Below are 13726 nucleotides of genomic sequence, written 5' to 3'. Positions count from 1 at the left end.
TAGAAATTTGCCCTTCAGACAGCCTTCCGGGTCAAGACCCCTCTACCCTTGAGAAGGGAAGGCACGGACCCCCGGTGGGCACAGTGTACCTGCTCCCACGGCTCGGGGTTGCGGCTGGCCCAAGTGTCACGTTCACAGGAGGGACAGTGGGTCCCGAGCCAGTGCTGTCCCCACTCCCGTGTCTTTCCGCCCTCGGCCGGCCCTCAGAAATGAGGATGTTTCCTTCTCTTCCTGTTTCCCCCACTGACCACAGGAGAAATTGCTTGTCTCTGAGTCAGCGTGGAAGAAGGAGAAGGACATCGTTTCCAAGGAGATAGAGAAGCTGCGTGTGTCCATCCAGACCCTGTGCAAGAGCGCGCTTCCCCTGGGGAAGATCATGGACTACATCCAGGAGGACGTGGACGCCATGCAGAACGAGCTGCAGCTGTGGCACAGTGAGAACAAGCAGCACGCCGAGGCCCTGCGGGAGGAACAGAGGTCGGCAGGGGCGAGGGGGGCGAGGGGCCCCCACATCTGCCCAGGGCCCCGGGGGACATCTCCCCTGAAGGAGGAATAGAGGTTGGCAGGGGCGAGGGGTCTCACATCTGCCCAAGGCCCGGGGGGATGGGGAGCCCCCACATCTGCCCAGGGCCCCGGGGGGGATGGGGAGCCTTCACCTCTGCCCAGGGCCTGGGGGACATCTCCCCTGCAGGAGGAACAGCGGTCAGTGGGGGCATGGGGCTGGGGAGGGGGGCCCCACATCTGCCCAGGGCCGGGGGGACATCTCCCAGGAAACCACCACCCTCCCCAAAAGCAGCATCTTCTGCATTCATACCGCAACATGCACTTTGTAACAAGTAGGAAAGATTTGGAGTTACCTTTCGCACGTGATTAGACGTAGGCAGTAAAAACTATGGGGAACTGTGCAGTAGGGGTATTATTTTTTTATGTGTCTTGCCACAATCCCCCCAATTTTGTAACTGTTTGTAGTTTGACAGTGTTTTCACTTTTTACTCCGGAAGAAATAAATGCAGGTGAACCCATTTTGAAATTGCTACCGTGAAGGAAATGGAACCGCTAAAGAGAGATTTATCTTGGGGAAATGTTTGACAGTCTGTATTTATAATCGTCCCAGCATGAAACTATATCAATTGTTAATGTTTTTTTTTTTTTTTTTTTTTTTCAGAAAAGTATCTGATTGGACTCAGTGATATATCTCTAAGCCCATATAATAAGCTGTGTTATAACGAAGCTATACTCTTTTATTAGTCTGCTTATTCTTAAAAATTTCCTTAAGATTTTAAATTCCAGCACGACAGGAGTTAGGAAATCACCGAGAACTTTTTGGTGCCGGGTCCAGCGTGGTTACTTGTTAGCACGTCTTACGTTTCGTTGAACGTACTAAAAAGTAGCACCCAGATGGTTCTTCCTTCGCAAAACTGATGTTGCTTTATGGCAGGGTGGTTGGACACCATCACTCTTTTTGTATTTATTCTGTATTGATATGCTTAAAAAAAACTAAAGGGAGAGGCTGATCTGACCTCTGCCTTCCCAAGTATGTTCTAGATTTTTCCGGGCATGTAACCCAGCACTGAAAGGCCTCATGCCTTGGGCAAGGGAGTCCGGAGGGAGGGTCTCTGGGGGGAAGCCCTTGCAGCTGGGTGAGCCTCCCCCTGGAGGAAGGTGAGGGAGGCGGAGGGCTGCCCGGGGCGGCGGTCTTGGTGGCCGCGCCGTCCCCAGGGCTCTCTGCAGCATATGTCACGTAAGGACTTCAGACACATTAGGCTCCTGTGTATAATTTCACGTTTGACTCCACTTCGGGTCGCGGTGAGGCTGTGACCCCCGTCGTTCCCAGGCGTGAGGCTTTCGTCCCTCCGTGTCATCACCCGAGCGTGTTCGTACTCCTAGCCCTTTTCTGTGGATGCCGTGAATAACCTCCGTTTGTCTTCTTGCGTCGTTTTGGTCAAGAAGCGCGCGTCCGCGGGGCCGCGTGGTCCTCACGAGCCCCTGTGTTGTTTCCCGCCAGCATCACGGACTGTGCCGTGGAGCCCCTGAAGGCCGAGCTGGCAGAGCTGGAGCAGCTGATCAGAGACCAGCAGGACAAGATCTGCGCCGTGAAGGCCAACATCCTGCGGAACGACGAGAAGATCCAGAAAATGGTGTGCAGCATCACTCTGAGTTCCAGAAGGTGAACGCTCGGACGCCTCGGAAGCCGCCAGTCCTCCTCGGGCCGAGAATAAAAAGGGAGAGTGAGCCTCGCTCCTCTCTAAGCTCAGTTTCCCGAAAAAAATGAAGTTTTCGGTGTCCTCCGACCGACGCGCAGGCACGCTCCCGCCCGGCAGGGCCGTGTTCTCGTACCTTCCTCCCGCGGGCGTGTGGCCCGTGGAGGGGACCCCCGCACGCGTGTTCTCCGTGTCTCGGCCGCGGCCTGTGTGCTCAGCTCCGTGCCAGAACCCTCCAGCAGGCGAGCGGTGCTGGCGCGCCGAGGGAGACCCGCGTCCCTCGTCTTCGGGTCTCGGGCCTCGAGTCGGGCACCGGCACTTACACGCAGAACGGGGCCCCAAGATGAGCGAGGTTCACTTTGAGTTCATCCCCCCTTGCAGAGGGGTCATTTGAGCCTGTATCTCTAGGAGGCACGCGGGAGGTTTTTAAACCTCTTACCCACGGCCCGCGCTGCTCGAGGTCATTTTCCCATGCGTCCCTGTTGCCTCTGGCTTGTGTTTACAGCCTTAAAGTTCAGAGATTTGAGGAGGTTTCAGTATGTCCTTGGCGGGCGTCTGGCCCCCGGGTTCTCCCCACGGAGGCAGCAGTGAGCCCGGGTGGGGGGCCTCGCTGTCCTGCGCCCGCGGCTTCGGCCTCTTCCCTCTTCCCTCTTCCGCGCTCAGTCGTGCGTCCCTGGGAGGCAGGAAGACTTCGAAGGATGCACCAGTTGACCCCGTTTTTTTGATGTTACCATTTTTTTTTGGAAATTGTTTTTTAAAGCAAGGCTTTTTAAAAACATGGTTTATATTTAGTTTTTCACATACGATATCGTCAACACTTACGAAAGTCTTAACCTTGTATGTAAAGGATTTCCCCCGGTCAGAGACATACTCACAGGTCTTGGGTTCTGGGTCCCGATACCGTTATTTCTAGATACTTGTTGTGTGACCCACGCAGTGCCATTGAAACGCTAGAATTGCCTGAGGAGTTTTGCTTCTTTAAGGATTCGCACGAGCGGCATGGGTAGGTTTTCTTCCTGGCATTTCCAAAATACGTCCTTTTCTAAGGTCGTTACGTGATCTTCCAAGCTGAATACGCTCGACATCCGATGATTAAGTTCCGCCGTTTCCACACCCGGGCCATCTCCTCGTTTCTACAGCGCACCGTTAAATTGTGTGATCAGATTGTGCGGAGTATGTTGTGGGAGGCGGGCGGCCGGCGAGTTAACTGTCCTTTGTACACTTCTCTCTCTCCTACTGAGTTGAACGACTTAGCCCTACAGGGACTGTTTTGCTTCAAGATGTCTGCCTTTTATGAATTTGTGTATCTGAAGAGAGTTTTTGTGTTGCAAAAAAATTGCATACATTTTATGTGAGTCAGATTTTGTATGAAGTAGTTTATCAAATTGTATCATAAAATTTATTTTTATTTTATACATAAATCATTAAAAACGATCACATATTTTTGCTAGAAGCGTATGGGTTGTGCAATTCAGTTCGCACCTGGAAAAAACATTTATAAGCGTTTGGGAGTTTTTTTATTTTCAAATGTGCGTATTTTGCTTTTTCTGGTGAAGAAAGTTCAGGGAAATTTATCTTTTCATTCATAGCATGACACCTACACCTCTTCTGTGTAAATTGAGGTTTTATAAGCCAGGTAAGCACTTATCAGAAATTTCAGGATCATTCATGAAGTTGTAGAAAGTCTCTGCATGTGATTATGACCGTATCTCATCATAGGCACAGTCAGTCCTCAGGTTATTCATTACTTTGAGAAAATACACAAAGGCGATCATTAAGTGTTTTCCTCTACTTCGGCTGAGACATTTCCAGGAAGTACTGAAGTCACACTGCAGGAATTTTAATTTAAAAGTTGAGCTCTTCGAAGAGAATGCGTAAAGCTTTGGAAAAATTAATTCGGGACTAAAATTTGAGCTTTCTGCTCCCGTATTCACGCTTATTTTTCTTTTCAGTAAGCAACTTAAAAAAATAGTAACGACTGAAATCTGTGAAGATGATGTCATTCAGTGGCACGAAGTGCGGGTTGGGATCTGGGGTGGCCTGGAATTGCATTCGTGCTGACAGGTCCCCTGAAGTGTACTTGGACTTGATCGCTAAGCTGCGCCCGCCTCGCTGAGACGCATCTTCCGTCCGTGCGCAGTGTCAGGGCGTAGAGCGAAAGCAGGGCCAGCAGGGCCGGGACCCGCATCCGAAGGAACAGGTAGATGTCAAAGGTCACAGGCCGAGGGTGACCCGTTCGCTCGAGCTTCCGTAAGAATCCGGCTCAAACGAGGCCGCGCACAGCAAGACCATGTGCTCAGCGGTTCCCGCCGATGGGGAAGACATTCCGCTCAGAGCTGGACTCTGAGCCCAGCTCCGGAATCTTCCACCCACGCCGGCGATGCAGAGAGCCGCTCGCCTCCTCGCCTCCGTGGCCACGCCTCCGAGGAGCCAAGCACCGCCTCCTTCGAGCAGGCTTCCGCGCGGTCCGCAGCAGAGGGTGGAAGTGAGAACGGGAGTCGCGGAGGCCCCCTAGCGGCAGAGGCCGGAACTCCTGTCCGGCTCCGGAGCCGAGCTGGGGCCTGCACTTGGGCTCTGAGGTTAGCTGTCCTGCGATGCGCTTTATAAATAAAAAGCTTTTATATTTTTCTAAGAGGTGTTTTGATAAGTATAGTTTATACAAGCCTTACAGTAAGGCAGAAGTGAGACCCTGCAAGACTCCCTTTTTTGTTCGTTAACGAGCATCTTCATAAAGGGAGATTGGGAAGGACATTTTTTTTAACTTTTTTTTTTTTTTTAATTTATTTTTGCAAGACAGTGAGAGACAGAGTGCTAGCGGGAGAGGAGCAGAGAGGGAGACACAGAATCCAAACCAGGCTCCAGGCTCCGAGCTGTCTGCACAGAGCCCGATGCGGGGCTTGAACTCACAAACCGTGAGCTCGTGACCTGAGCCGAAGCCGGTGCTTAACTGACTGAGCCACCCAGGTGCCCCAGGGAAGGACTTTTTTAAAATTCAGCTAGAGAAAAGACATTTAAATGGCTTTGAAACTATAAAAAATTTTAAATCCATATTTAGAGCTGAGTTCCGAATTGATGGCTTCTTCAACCAAGCAAGGAGATCTTTCTGGTAAGAAAACGGGGTTCAAAACGTGAAGTCCGTAAATGACACGGAGGCTGTGCCCGGTTAGCCGGGGAGGGGTCCGGGCGTTGTAGACCACAGTGTGATCAAAACCTACGCTGCCCTCCCCGGGCCAGAGCTGCCAGCGGGGCGCCCTCGGGCCCCCGCCCCCTTGTCACCTGCCAGGCAGTCACAAGGGCACGCAGGACGGAGGGCCTCCGGGCTCATCAGTCACCCTCACGTCGTCTGTTTGGTCCTTCACTGTGCTCTCACGTCTCCCACTTGGGTCTCAGAAAAAGCCTTTTAGCGCCACCATCGCCACGACCGTAACGATCAGAAAGCACTTAAGTTTGCCCTTCAGAACCTTCCTCGAAGCCAGTACCCCGGCTGGACGCTACCAGCTGGCGTGCGCGGGGCTCCCTCCCCGGGGGACACTGGTGTGAACGCGGGCGCTGCTGCTCTCCCGCGGGGGCGTGGTCCCGCCCCGACGGGCTCTGGCTTTTCTCCAGGGTCCCTCCCGGTAGGGACGGCCCAGGACGTGCGTGGTGGCCCTTGGCCTTCGGGGCGTCGAGGGCCGTCAGGCGCTCTGCAGCCCACGGGGCGGGGTTGTTAAGCCAGATCGCGGCTGTGCTGTCTAGACCTCAGGCATCTGGCGAGGTGTCCGCTCCCCTGGGGACAGATGTGGGAATGTCCAGATTCGTCATCGGCGGAAGGACCTCGCCAAAGAGGCCGCGTCTGTGAATGGTGTTGCCCTGGAGGGAATTGCCGGTGGGCCTGCCTCCTGGACATCCTTCCCGACCACTGTCTGGGGGGAGCTGTGGCAGGCGGGTCTGTGTGACACACCCGGCCTGAGTGCGTGGGCCGGACCCACACACTGGAGAACCGACTCCGCACGTGGGAACGTGAATCGGGACCAGCCCTGCCGCGGGGAAGGATGGCAGGAAGCATCAGGACGTGACGGGGGCTGCGTGGCCTTGGAAGCACCGTGGAGAGCCCCGTGTTGTCTCATGAAGCCGGACTCTGCGACCTTGGGAGGCGTTGGAGGAGACGAGGCCCGGCTGGCCCTGGGCCACGGCCTGATCGTGGCTCCCACCAGAGCCCAGCAGGGCACCCTGTGACTGTGCTGTGTGAAAATGAGTTTTTAATATTTTTAAATGTACTTTACTTTATTTTTTCAATATTTATTTTGAGGGGCACCTGGGTGGCTCAGTCAGTTGAGCGTTGGACTTTGGATCAGGTCACGATTTCACTCTTTGTGGGTTTGAGCCCCACGTCGGGCTCTGTGCCGACAGCTCGGAGCCTGGAGCCTGCTTCGATTCTGGGTCTCCCTCTCTCTCTGCCCCTCCCCTGCTCACGCTCTGTCTCTCTCTCTCTCAAAAATGAATAAACGTTCAATTTTTTTTTAATATTTATTTTGAGAGAGAGAGAGAGAGAGAGCGCAAGCAGAGGGAGAGGGAGAGAGAGAGTCCCATGTAGGCTCCACAGTGTCAGCACAGAGCCCTCTGTAGGGCTCGATCTCGTGACCACGAGATCATGACATGAGCCAAAATCCAGAGTCAGACACTTAACCGACTGAGCCTCCCAGGTGCCCGAAGATGATTTTTTTTAAAAAGAAACTTACCCTTTCTTTTATGTATCATTATCCTTAATCATTCCAGTTTTTTGTGTATTTCTGTACGGCATCATTATAATTTTTAAAACACGGCTCTACAGTTTCATTTAAGGTGGTCTTTTTATTTTTGAAGAGGTGATCTGTTGACACGGATCAGTAACGTAAGTGGCAGGAAGGAGACCACACGGAGACCTCCCTCCCTCCCGTCCCTGCCCCTGCAGGCAGCCATCCCGTTGGCCTCGCTGTTTCTTTAGGGAAAAGCAAGCAGACTGAGTACACACTCTTCTACTCCCCACAACACACAGAGTCACGAAGGGTAGCATGCCGTATACACTGTTGCACACCTTGCTTTTCAAGTGTGCTCTGGGGCGCCTGGGGGGCTCAGTCGGTTAAGCGTCCGACGTCGGCTCAGGTCATGATCTCGCGGTCCGTGAGTTCGAGCCCCGCGTCGGGCTCTGGTCTGACGGCTTAGAGCCTGGAGCCTGCTTCGGATTCTGTGTCTCCCTCTCTCTCTGCCCCTCGCCCTCTAATGCTCTGTCTCTCTCTCTCTCTCTGCCCCACCCCTGCTTGCGCTCTCTCTCTCTCTCTCAAAAATAAACATTGAAAAAATTTAATAAACTCCTCTTACACTCATAGATTCAACTCCCCATGATCAGGATGTGTTATTCTGACTCATCGATTAGTTCTGTTACGTATTCATCATCCCTGTTTCTTGTCGCCCAGTGCTTGCCATCTGGTTGTGAGAGATGGGCCCCCCCCCCCCCGCCGTGTTGTCAGTTACCCCAGTCTTCTGTGGGTACCCTGTCCTTGGGGCGTGGTCCCCCAGTGCTCCTGGAGTGCCGCAGGCTGACGGTGCGGGGAGCTGTGCGTCCCCTGCCAGAGGCTGCCGCTCCCTTTCTCACCTCTGCACCACGAGGGACACTGGTGAAAGCTTTCTCCGGTGCCTTCTGAGACGGTGTGGAGGACACCTGGGAGGAGGGTGCAGACCCCCGCCGCCCACGGCCCCCGGGACTCACGTTCTTGCCCACCGGCAGCCACCCAGGGAGCCCGCGTTCCCGGCCGGGCTGTGTTCCCCACTGTCACTTCGGATGGATGGTCCCCTCCTGGGTCTTAATCCAACCCATACCTGGAAAGGCCCTTGGCAGACTTGAAAATCAAAACCGGGACCCGGACGCTCGAGTGACTTTTCATCGCCGGCTTCTGTGCCGTGTTCCTGGGTCACCGAATTTTGCTGAAGCACAGACAGTTTTGTATCAGCGATGGTCGGTGGACGGGTGTGGGTTTCAAGCGTAACAAGGCGGGAGCCCAGGCCAGAAGCTCGGCCTGCTGGCCCGCGGGGCACGACAGGCCTGCTTTCCCTACGACGGGCCTTGGGGTCATCCATGGGACTGTGCCCCTCGCCCACGGGGAGGAGACGGGGTGGGGAGGGGGGCAGGAGCCGGTGACACGCACGGGCTGGGCCCTGTGTCGGTCCTCGCCTCACCTCGCCTCCGCTGGCAGAGAAGGACAGTCTGGTGAGGCCTGGGGGGCGGGCGCCCCACCAGGTGCCTTTTGCCCTGATGAACTGTTCTCATCTGGTGACAGAGGCTTCCCTTTCCCTTAAGAAACCCCCAAGGCAAAGACAAGATCTTGGTGGGAAGAAGGCCACGGTGGCCTGGGAGTGGAGCTTGGGGTTTGGGGTCCGTGTGGCCTGGACACCCCCTCCTGTACCTCTGAGCCTGTGGTCATGGCCCCCTCAGGCTCCGGGGGCCTGGCAGGAGCCATGGGGTGTTCCCAGCTGGTTGGCCCACGTCCCCTTGTGGGCAGAGGTTCTCACACCTGATTTTCTACTAGCGGAGGGAAGCCGCCCACTGAAATGTGCCACAGACACGCAGTTACGTCCAGATACAAGTCCAGTCTTGCGCGGTTAGAGAGCCCACGACTAGCATTTTCCTGGGAGGGAACAGGACAGCGGTCTGAGCTGAAGTCTCGCAGGAAGGCCTTGCCTGGTCCTCGAGCCTGAGGATAAACAGGGCAGGGAAGGGCACAGGTCTGCCATGGCCGGCTGGCCCCCATGTGGGGGCTCCCGCCTGCCGGGTGGTGGCACTGAAAACAGAGACGCCTGCCAGAGGTTCATGGCTTCGAAGCCGGGCACAGGGCCCGTTAGAGCTAACAGGGGCCGGCACTTCTAGGAAGATTTGTTTTGTCTTCCCAAAGTGAGTGAGGCCCTTCTGGCTTGGCAGTGAGAAGCCAGTGAGACTCTGGGCTTCCCCAGGCAGAGGAGCTGCTTGCCCGCCCCACCCGATGGCCGGTCAGGTGCGGGTCCCCCGGGCCCTGGGCGTTGTCATGGTCCCAAGCGCCAGCAACCCTGGAGGACTGAGGCGCAGACGCCCTCCACCGCCCCAAACCAATCTGTAAATTGAATGCAGTGAAAAAAAAAGTCCACATGGGGATATGGAAGAAATTTAAGCCGATGCTATACTACAGAGCTATCGTAATTAAAACGAAGTATAGGAAAACATAAATTAATCAATAAAACAGCACAGGAACTTCCGACCACAGAGGTAAACCCGGGGATTTCGTTTCTGATAAATGTGGTATTTCAAAACAGGCGGTTCGGATTGTTGTGAGAGTAAATGGTATTGAAGCCTACTGTTATCCACGTGGCAAAAATAAAGTTATAACCTTGCCTCAGACCACATGCAAAACTAAGTTCCAAAAAAATTAACTTAAAAATATGAGACTGCTAGAAGAAAATAATTGAAGAACACTTTGCATTGATCATATTCATAGATGATTTTGTTATTTCTTAGCACATTTATTATCATACTATTTATATATTTATGTCATTTAAAATAGTTCTATTTTGGGGCGCCTGGGTGGCTCAGTCAGTTAAGCGTCCGACTTCAGCTCAGGTCATGATCTCACGGTGTGTGAGTTCGAGCCCCACGTCGGGCTCTGTGCTGACAGCTCGGAGCCTGGAGCCTGCTTTGGATTCTGTGTCTCCCTCTCTCCTTACCCCCCCCCCCCCACTCACTTTCTCTCTCTCAAAAATAAATAAACATTAAAAAATTTAAATAGTTCTATTTTGGGGCACCTGGGTAGCTCAGTCGGTTCAGTGTCTGAGCCTTGAGTTTGGCTCAGGTCATGATCCCAGGGTCGTGGGGAAAATATCTCAGGGTCTAGCCAAGCAAAAGTAAAAATCAGATGGCCCCCTTGGAAGAATATTTACAACATCTCTAACAGAGTTAATATTCATAATAGATGAAGACTTTTAATTAATAAGCAAAATACTTACGGCCCAATTGGAAGATGGATGAAAGATATAGTCAATTCATAGAAGATGCCAGTGGGGAAGAACGCGTGAGACCGACGTTTAACCTTCCTGTCAAGAAATAACGTGGCCGAGAGTCTAGAATCCAGACAGGACAGAGTTAACCTGGGTTGGAATCCCAGCAGGTCAGGGCGCCCTGCCTTCGGCCTGTGCTGGGCTCCCTTACTGGCTTGTGACTTTGGGCAAGTGGCCGAAACTTCCTGCCTCATTTTCCCCTGTATTTGGGTTAATCCACATGGCACCTACTTTGTGGGTTATCGTCAGAAATCGCATTCCTGGTTACGAAGTACAAATATCAGTCATTGGCATACAGTAGGCTCTCTACGAGTATTGGCCATTCATCACGATCTGTGTCAATATCATAGGGCACAGTTTTCAGCTGGCAAAAGTTAAAAAGACCCAATACTACGTGGTGTGGTCGAGGATGTGGTGGTGTAACTTGTTCACTATTTTTAAAGGGTGTTTTGGAAGTACTTCTCAAAACTAAAAACGGGAAATCTTTTTCCGACCCAGGAGAAAGCTGAAGCAGACACATGACCGCCATCGACAAATAAAAGGTCTGGAGGGTGGGAGCAGGGTAGCACCTGTTCTCTGTGGCTGTAGGACTGACCCCTGGGTGACAAATGTGCAGTGACAGACTTTGGGTCTGAATAAGGAAGGAGTCTCCACTCACATACAGATTGGTTCAGAGACGGTGTGGCTGGTCCGGGTAGATAGTGAGAGGCCCGTCACAGGAGGTATGCAGGCAGAACTGGTGACCACTTCTCAGGGAAGCTGTTGAGGATTCCACTGGATGCTCCTGCAGCTACTCCCGGTCCTTGCCCACCCCCAGTAAGGAAGAAACCAGCCCACCATCCCGGGTCCCCACCCCAGCCCCTTACTGCCCTGTCTGCTGTCTCTTAACACGCACACCCCCTCGTGCACAAAGTCTAGAGCTTCAGGCCTCAGCAGAGAAGATCTTCAGGACCCCGGCAGGCTGAGCCTGGCTGTGGTTGCTGGTCCCCTCAAGGCCCCTGTCACCGCTCAAGTTTGCCTGGAGAGGCCTGTCTGGGCCCCAAGTGCCCTCCTCCAGCCAGGGAGCTTCCGTCCTTCTCTTCTGCATGGAAACCGCCTCCGCCACGGCCCCGGGGACACCAGGGGAACATTGCAGGCAGCTCCTGATGAGATGTGCCTCTCGGAACAGATACTGACTGGGACGAGGGCATTCCCTGTGTGAGATCCTTCCGGGATTTTCCAAAATTGTCATTTACACTCCGGGGCTAGGCTGTCTTCTGCGATCACAGGCCCGGCGCTGGCCGGCTGCCTGGCTGCCTGGATTGGCTGCAGTCGCCCTGGGCTTTGAACCTCAGTCAGGGCTCCCTGTCCGGGAAGTCTCCTCTCCCGTTCTGCTGGGGCCTCGGGGAAAAAGAACCCTCTTGGTGGGAAATCGTTTACAAGGATCCTTCGCTTCCAGTTTCCCATGTGAGCCTCTCCGGGGCTGGGAGTCAGGCCTCCTACCCATTTTACAGATGAGAAAGCCAAGGCTGCAGGGGCAGTCACAGGCCTCCGCCAGCTCTAAATCCCAGGCACCTTTGGGGTAAACGGGGCCGGGGCTGAGTTGCAGAGCGTGTGGCCCAGGGGAGCAGCCCTGGAGGCTGCTGCTGGCGGTGGGGCCGCTTTGTCCTGTCATCTGAGCGCAGCGCTAAGGAGGCCCTTGCTCTAAGGGAGCCCAGCGCGCCGTGGGGGACCCCGGCCCTGCTCCAAACCCCGCACCCGGGCTGGACCCACAGCCACCTGCGGGCCGCAGCCGCTAAATCTGAGTGGGTCTGTGGGGCCCCCGGTACCTTAGGGACCCGTGAAGGTGTTTTGATTTCTTTTATAATCAGATAAAAAGGAACTTTTAGGTCAGAGTAGAAGTTTTCATATATACTATTAACATAGTCGTCTTTCTATCAACACAGTTGTAAAAGGTCATTTTTAATGCTTTTGGCGGAGGAAGGGCCCACGAAGACACAAGTGCCCGCAGCCTGAGTGGGTGCCGGGTCCCACCCCGTCCCCCGCACGGCTGGGCCCACCTCGGAGCTGCCCTCTGTCTGCTCTCCGCCCCGCGCCTCGTCCAGGGGGCCCACAGAGCTGGCGCTCTTCCGGTGGGTTTTCCGCTTCAGGGATTATGCGTCTGAAGGGAACTGTCTTTGGGGCACGTTCAATACAAACACTGGGATGCATTTAAAAATAGAAGGTTCCAAAAAAACCCCTCTTAAACCCCGGATTTGTAGCGTTCAGCTTATGGGGATGGTTGTGAAATCAGAACCTTGGCCGTGGACTTGGTTCCCTCAGCCCGTGTGCTCCTCCCCGATGCCCCCCCCCCACCACAGTGGCCCCCGTGCCCCAGCCGAGGGCGGTCCCCACCCCCCCCCCGACCCCACGGGGCTCCTGTCCTGCAAGGCTGCACACCCGTTTCTGTATCTCCCTCATCTGTACACCTGCCCAAACAACCGTGCGTGCTGTTTAGATTCTCGGACCCCTCAGCAGTGGAATGAGGAAGGTCACAGCTTGTAAAGAGCAAGGTGGTCTCCCGGGGGGTGAGGTGGACCATGTGTCATGAGGCTTCCCCTCCCCGTGCCCTGCAGAGGGGCCTGGCGGGGCCCAGCCTGCGGGGCGCCTCCAGTCCACACCCGGCCACCTGGCTGCCTGCCTGGCCGACCCCCAGATGCTGGCACTCGAGGCCCTGAGCTCTGGTCGCCGGGCGCCGGGCAGGCCGGAGCCGCCTGTGCCCCACGAATGTCACGCTTCCGGGAACTGTGCGTGATTTTACAGTAAAGAATTGCTTTTAATGTTTATTTATTTCAAAAGTTTTTAATATTTGTTTTTGAGAGAAAGAGAGAGAGACCCAGAGGAGGCAAGGGGGAGGGGCAGAGAGAGAGGGAGACACAAAATCCGAAGACTCCAGGCTCCGAGCTGTCGGCACAGAGCCCGACGTGGGGCTCGAACTCACGGACCGTGAGATCATGACCTGAGCCGAAGTCGGACGCTCAACCGACTGAGCCCCCCAGGCGCCCCACACACTTTATAGTAAAAACAGAAGTAGTCAGCAGGGAGAATTCATCACTTGATTATCTTCCTGTGCCCCTGAGGTTATTTTTTATCTGGACTGCTCGTCTCTTCCCAGCTGCTGTTTCGTTTCATTCCCTTCAGCCAGGCTGGGAGTAGTGACACTATGGAAACGGGCACAGTGACAGAGTGACCCCAATAATGACGCACGTGTCAGAGCCACACTTGTGAGTCGCGGCCACAACGCACACAGGAGTTCAGCCAAAATCAGCAACATCTTCTATGAGAATAGATGTATTATATCCCTGTTAATATTTATAATTCACCTCTCCCCGCCCCACCCCGACCAGGGGAGGAGACGTCTCAGGTGTGGTCCTCTGGCTGGGATTGGGGGGCAGGAGGGTCTCTTTGTGGTGCGGGGCCTCCCCCCTGCCGGCTCCGCCCACCGGAGGGCAGCCCCTGCAAACCCCCCT

At 54.5% G+C, this 13726-nt stretch overlaps 1 protein-coding gene across 6 annotated transcripts in view; it reads left to right on the top strand.

Moving 5' to 3' along the window:
* TRAF3IP1 (TRAF3 interacting protein 1) overlaps window positions 1-3654 on the top strand; it is a 61395-nt gene extending 57741 nt beyond the window's left edge. For all 6 annotated transcript variants that reach the window (XM_019445363.2, XM_019445361.2, XM_019445360.2 and 3 more), the window contains 2 exons: window positions 254-477; window positions 2006-3654. In XM_019445363.2, coding sequence (XP_019300908.2) covers window positions 254-477; window positions 2006-2171 — 390 coding nt within the window. In that variant the 3' untranslated portion in view covers window positions 2172-3654. The remainder of the gene's footprint in view (window positions 1-253; window positions 478-2005) is intronic.
* Window positions 3655-13726: the final 10072 nt, after the last annotated feature.

The sequence above is a fragment of the Panthera pardus genome, unplaced genomic scaffold, assembly GCF_024362965.1.
Source record: "Panthera pardus isolate Hobbes unplaced genomic scaffold, ASM2436296v1 HiC_scaffold_10, whole genome shotgun sequence".
In the NCBI taxonomy this organism is placed as follows: Eukaryota; Metazoa; Chordata; class Mammalia; order Carnivora; family Felidae; genus Panthera; species Panthera pardus.
The sequence above is the reverse complement of the archived record's forward strand: the minus strand, read 5'-3'. Positions and strand labels throughout refer to the sequence as shown.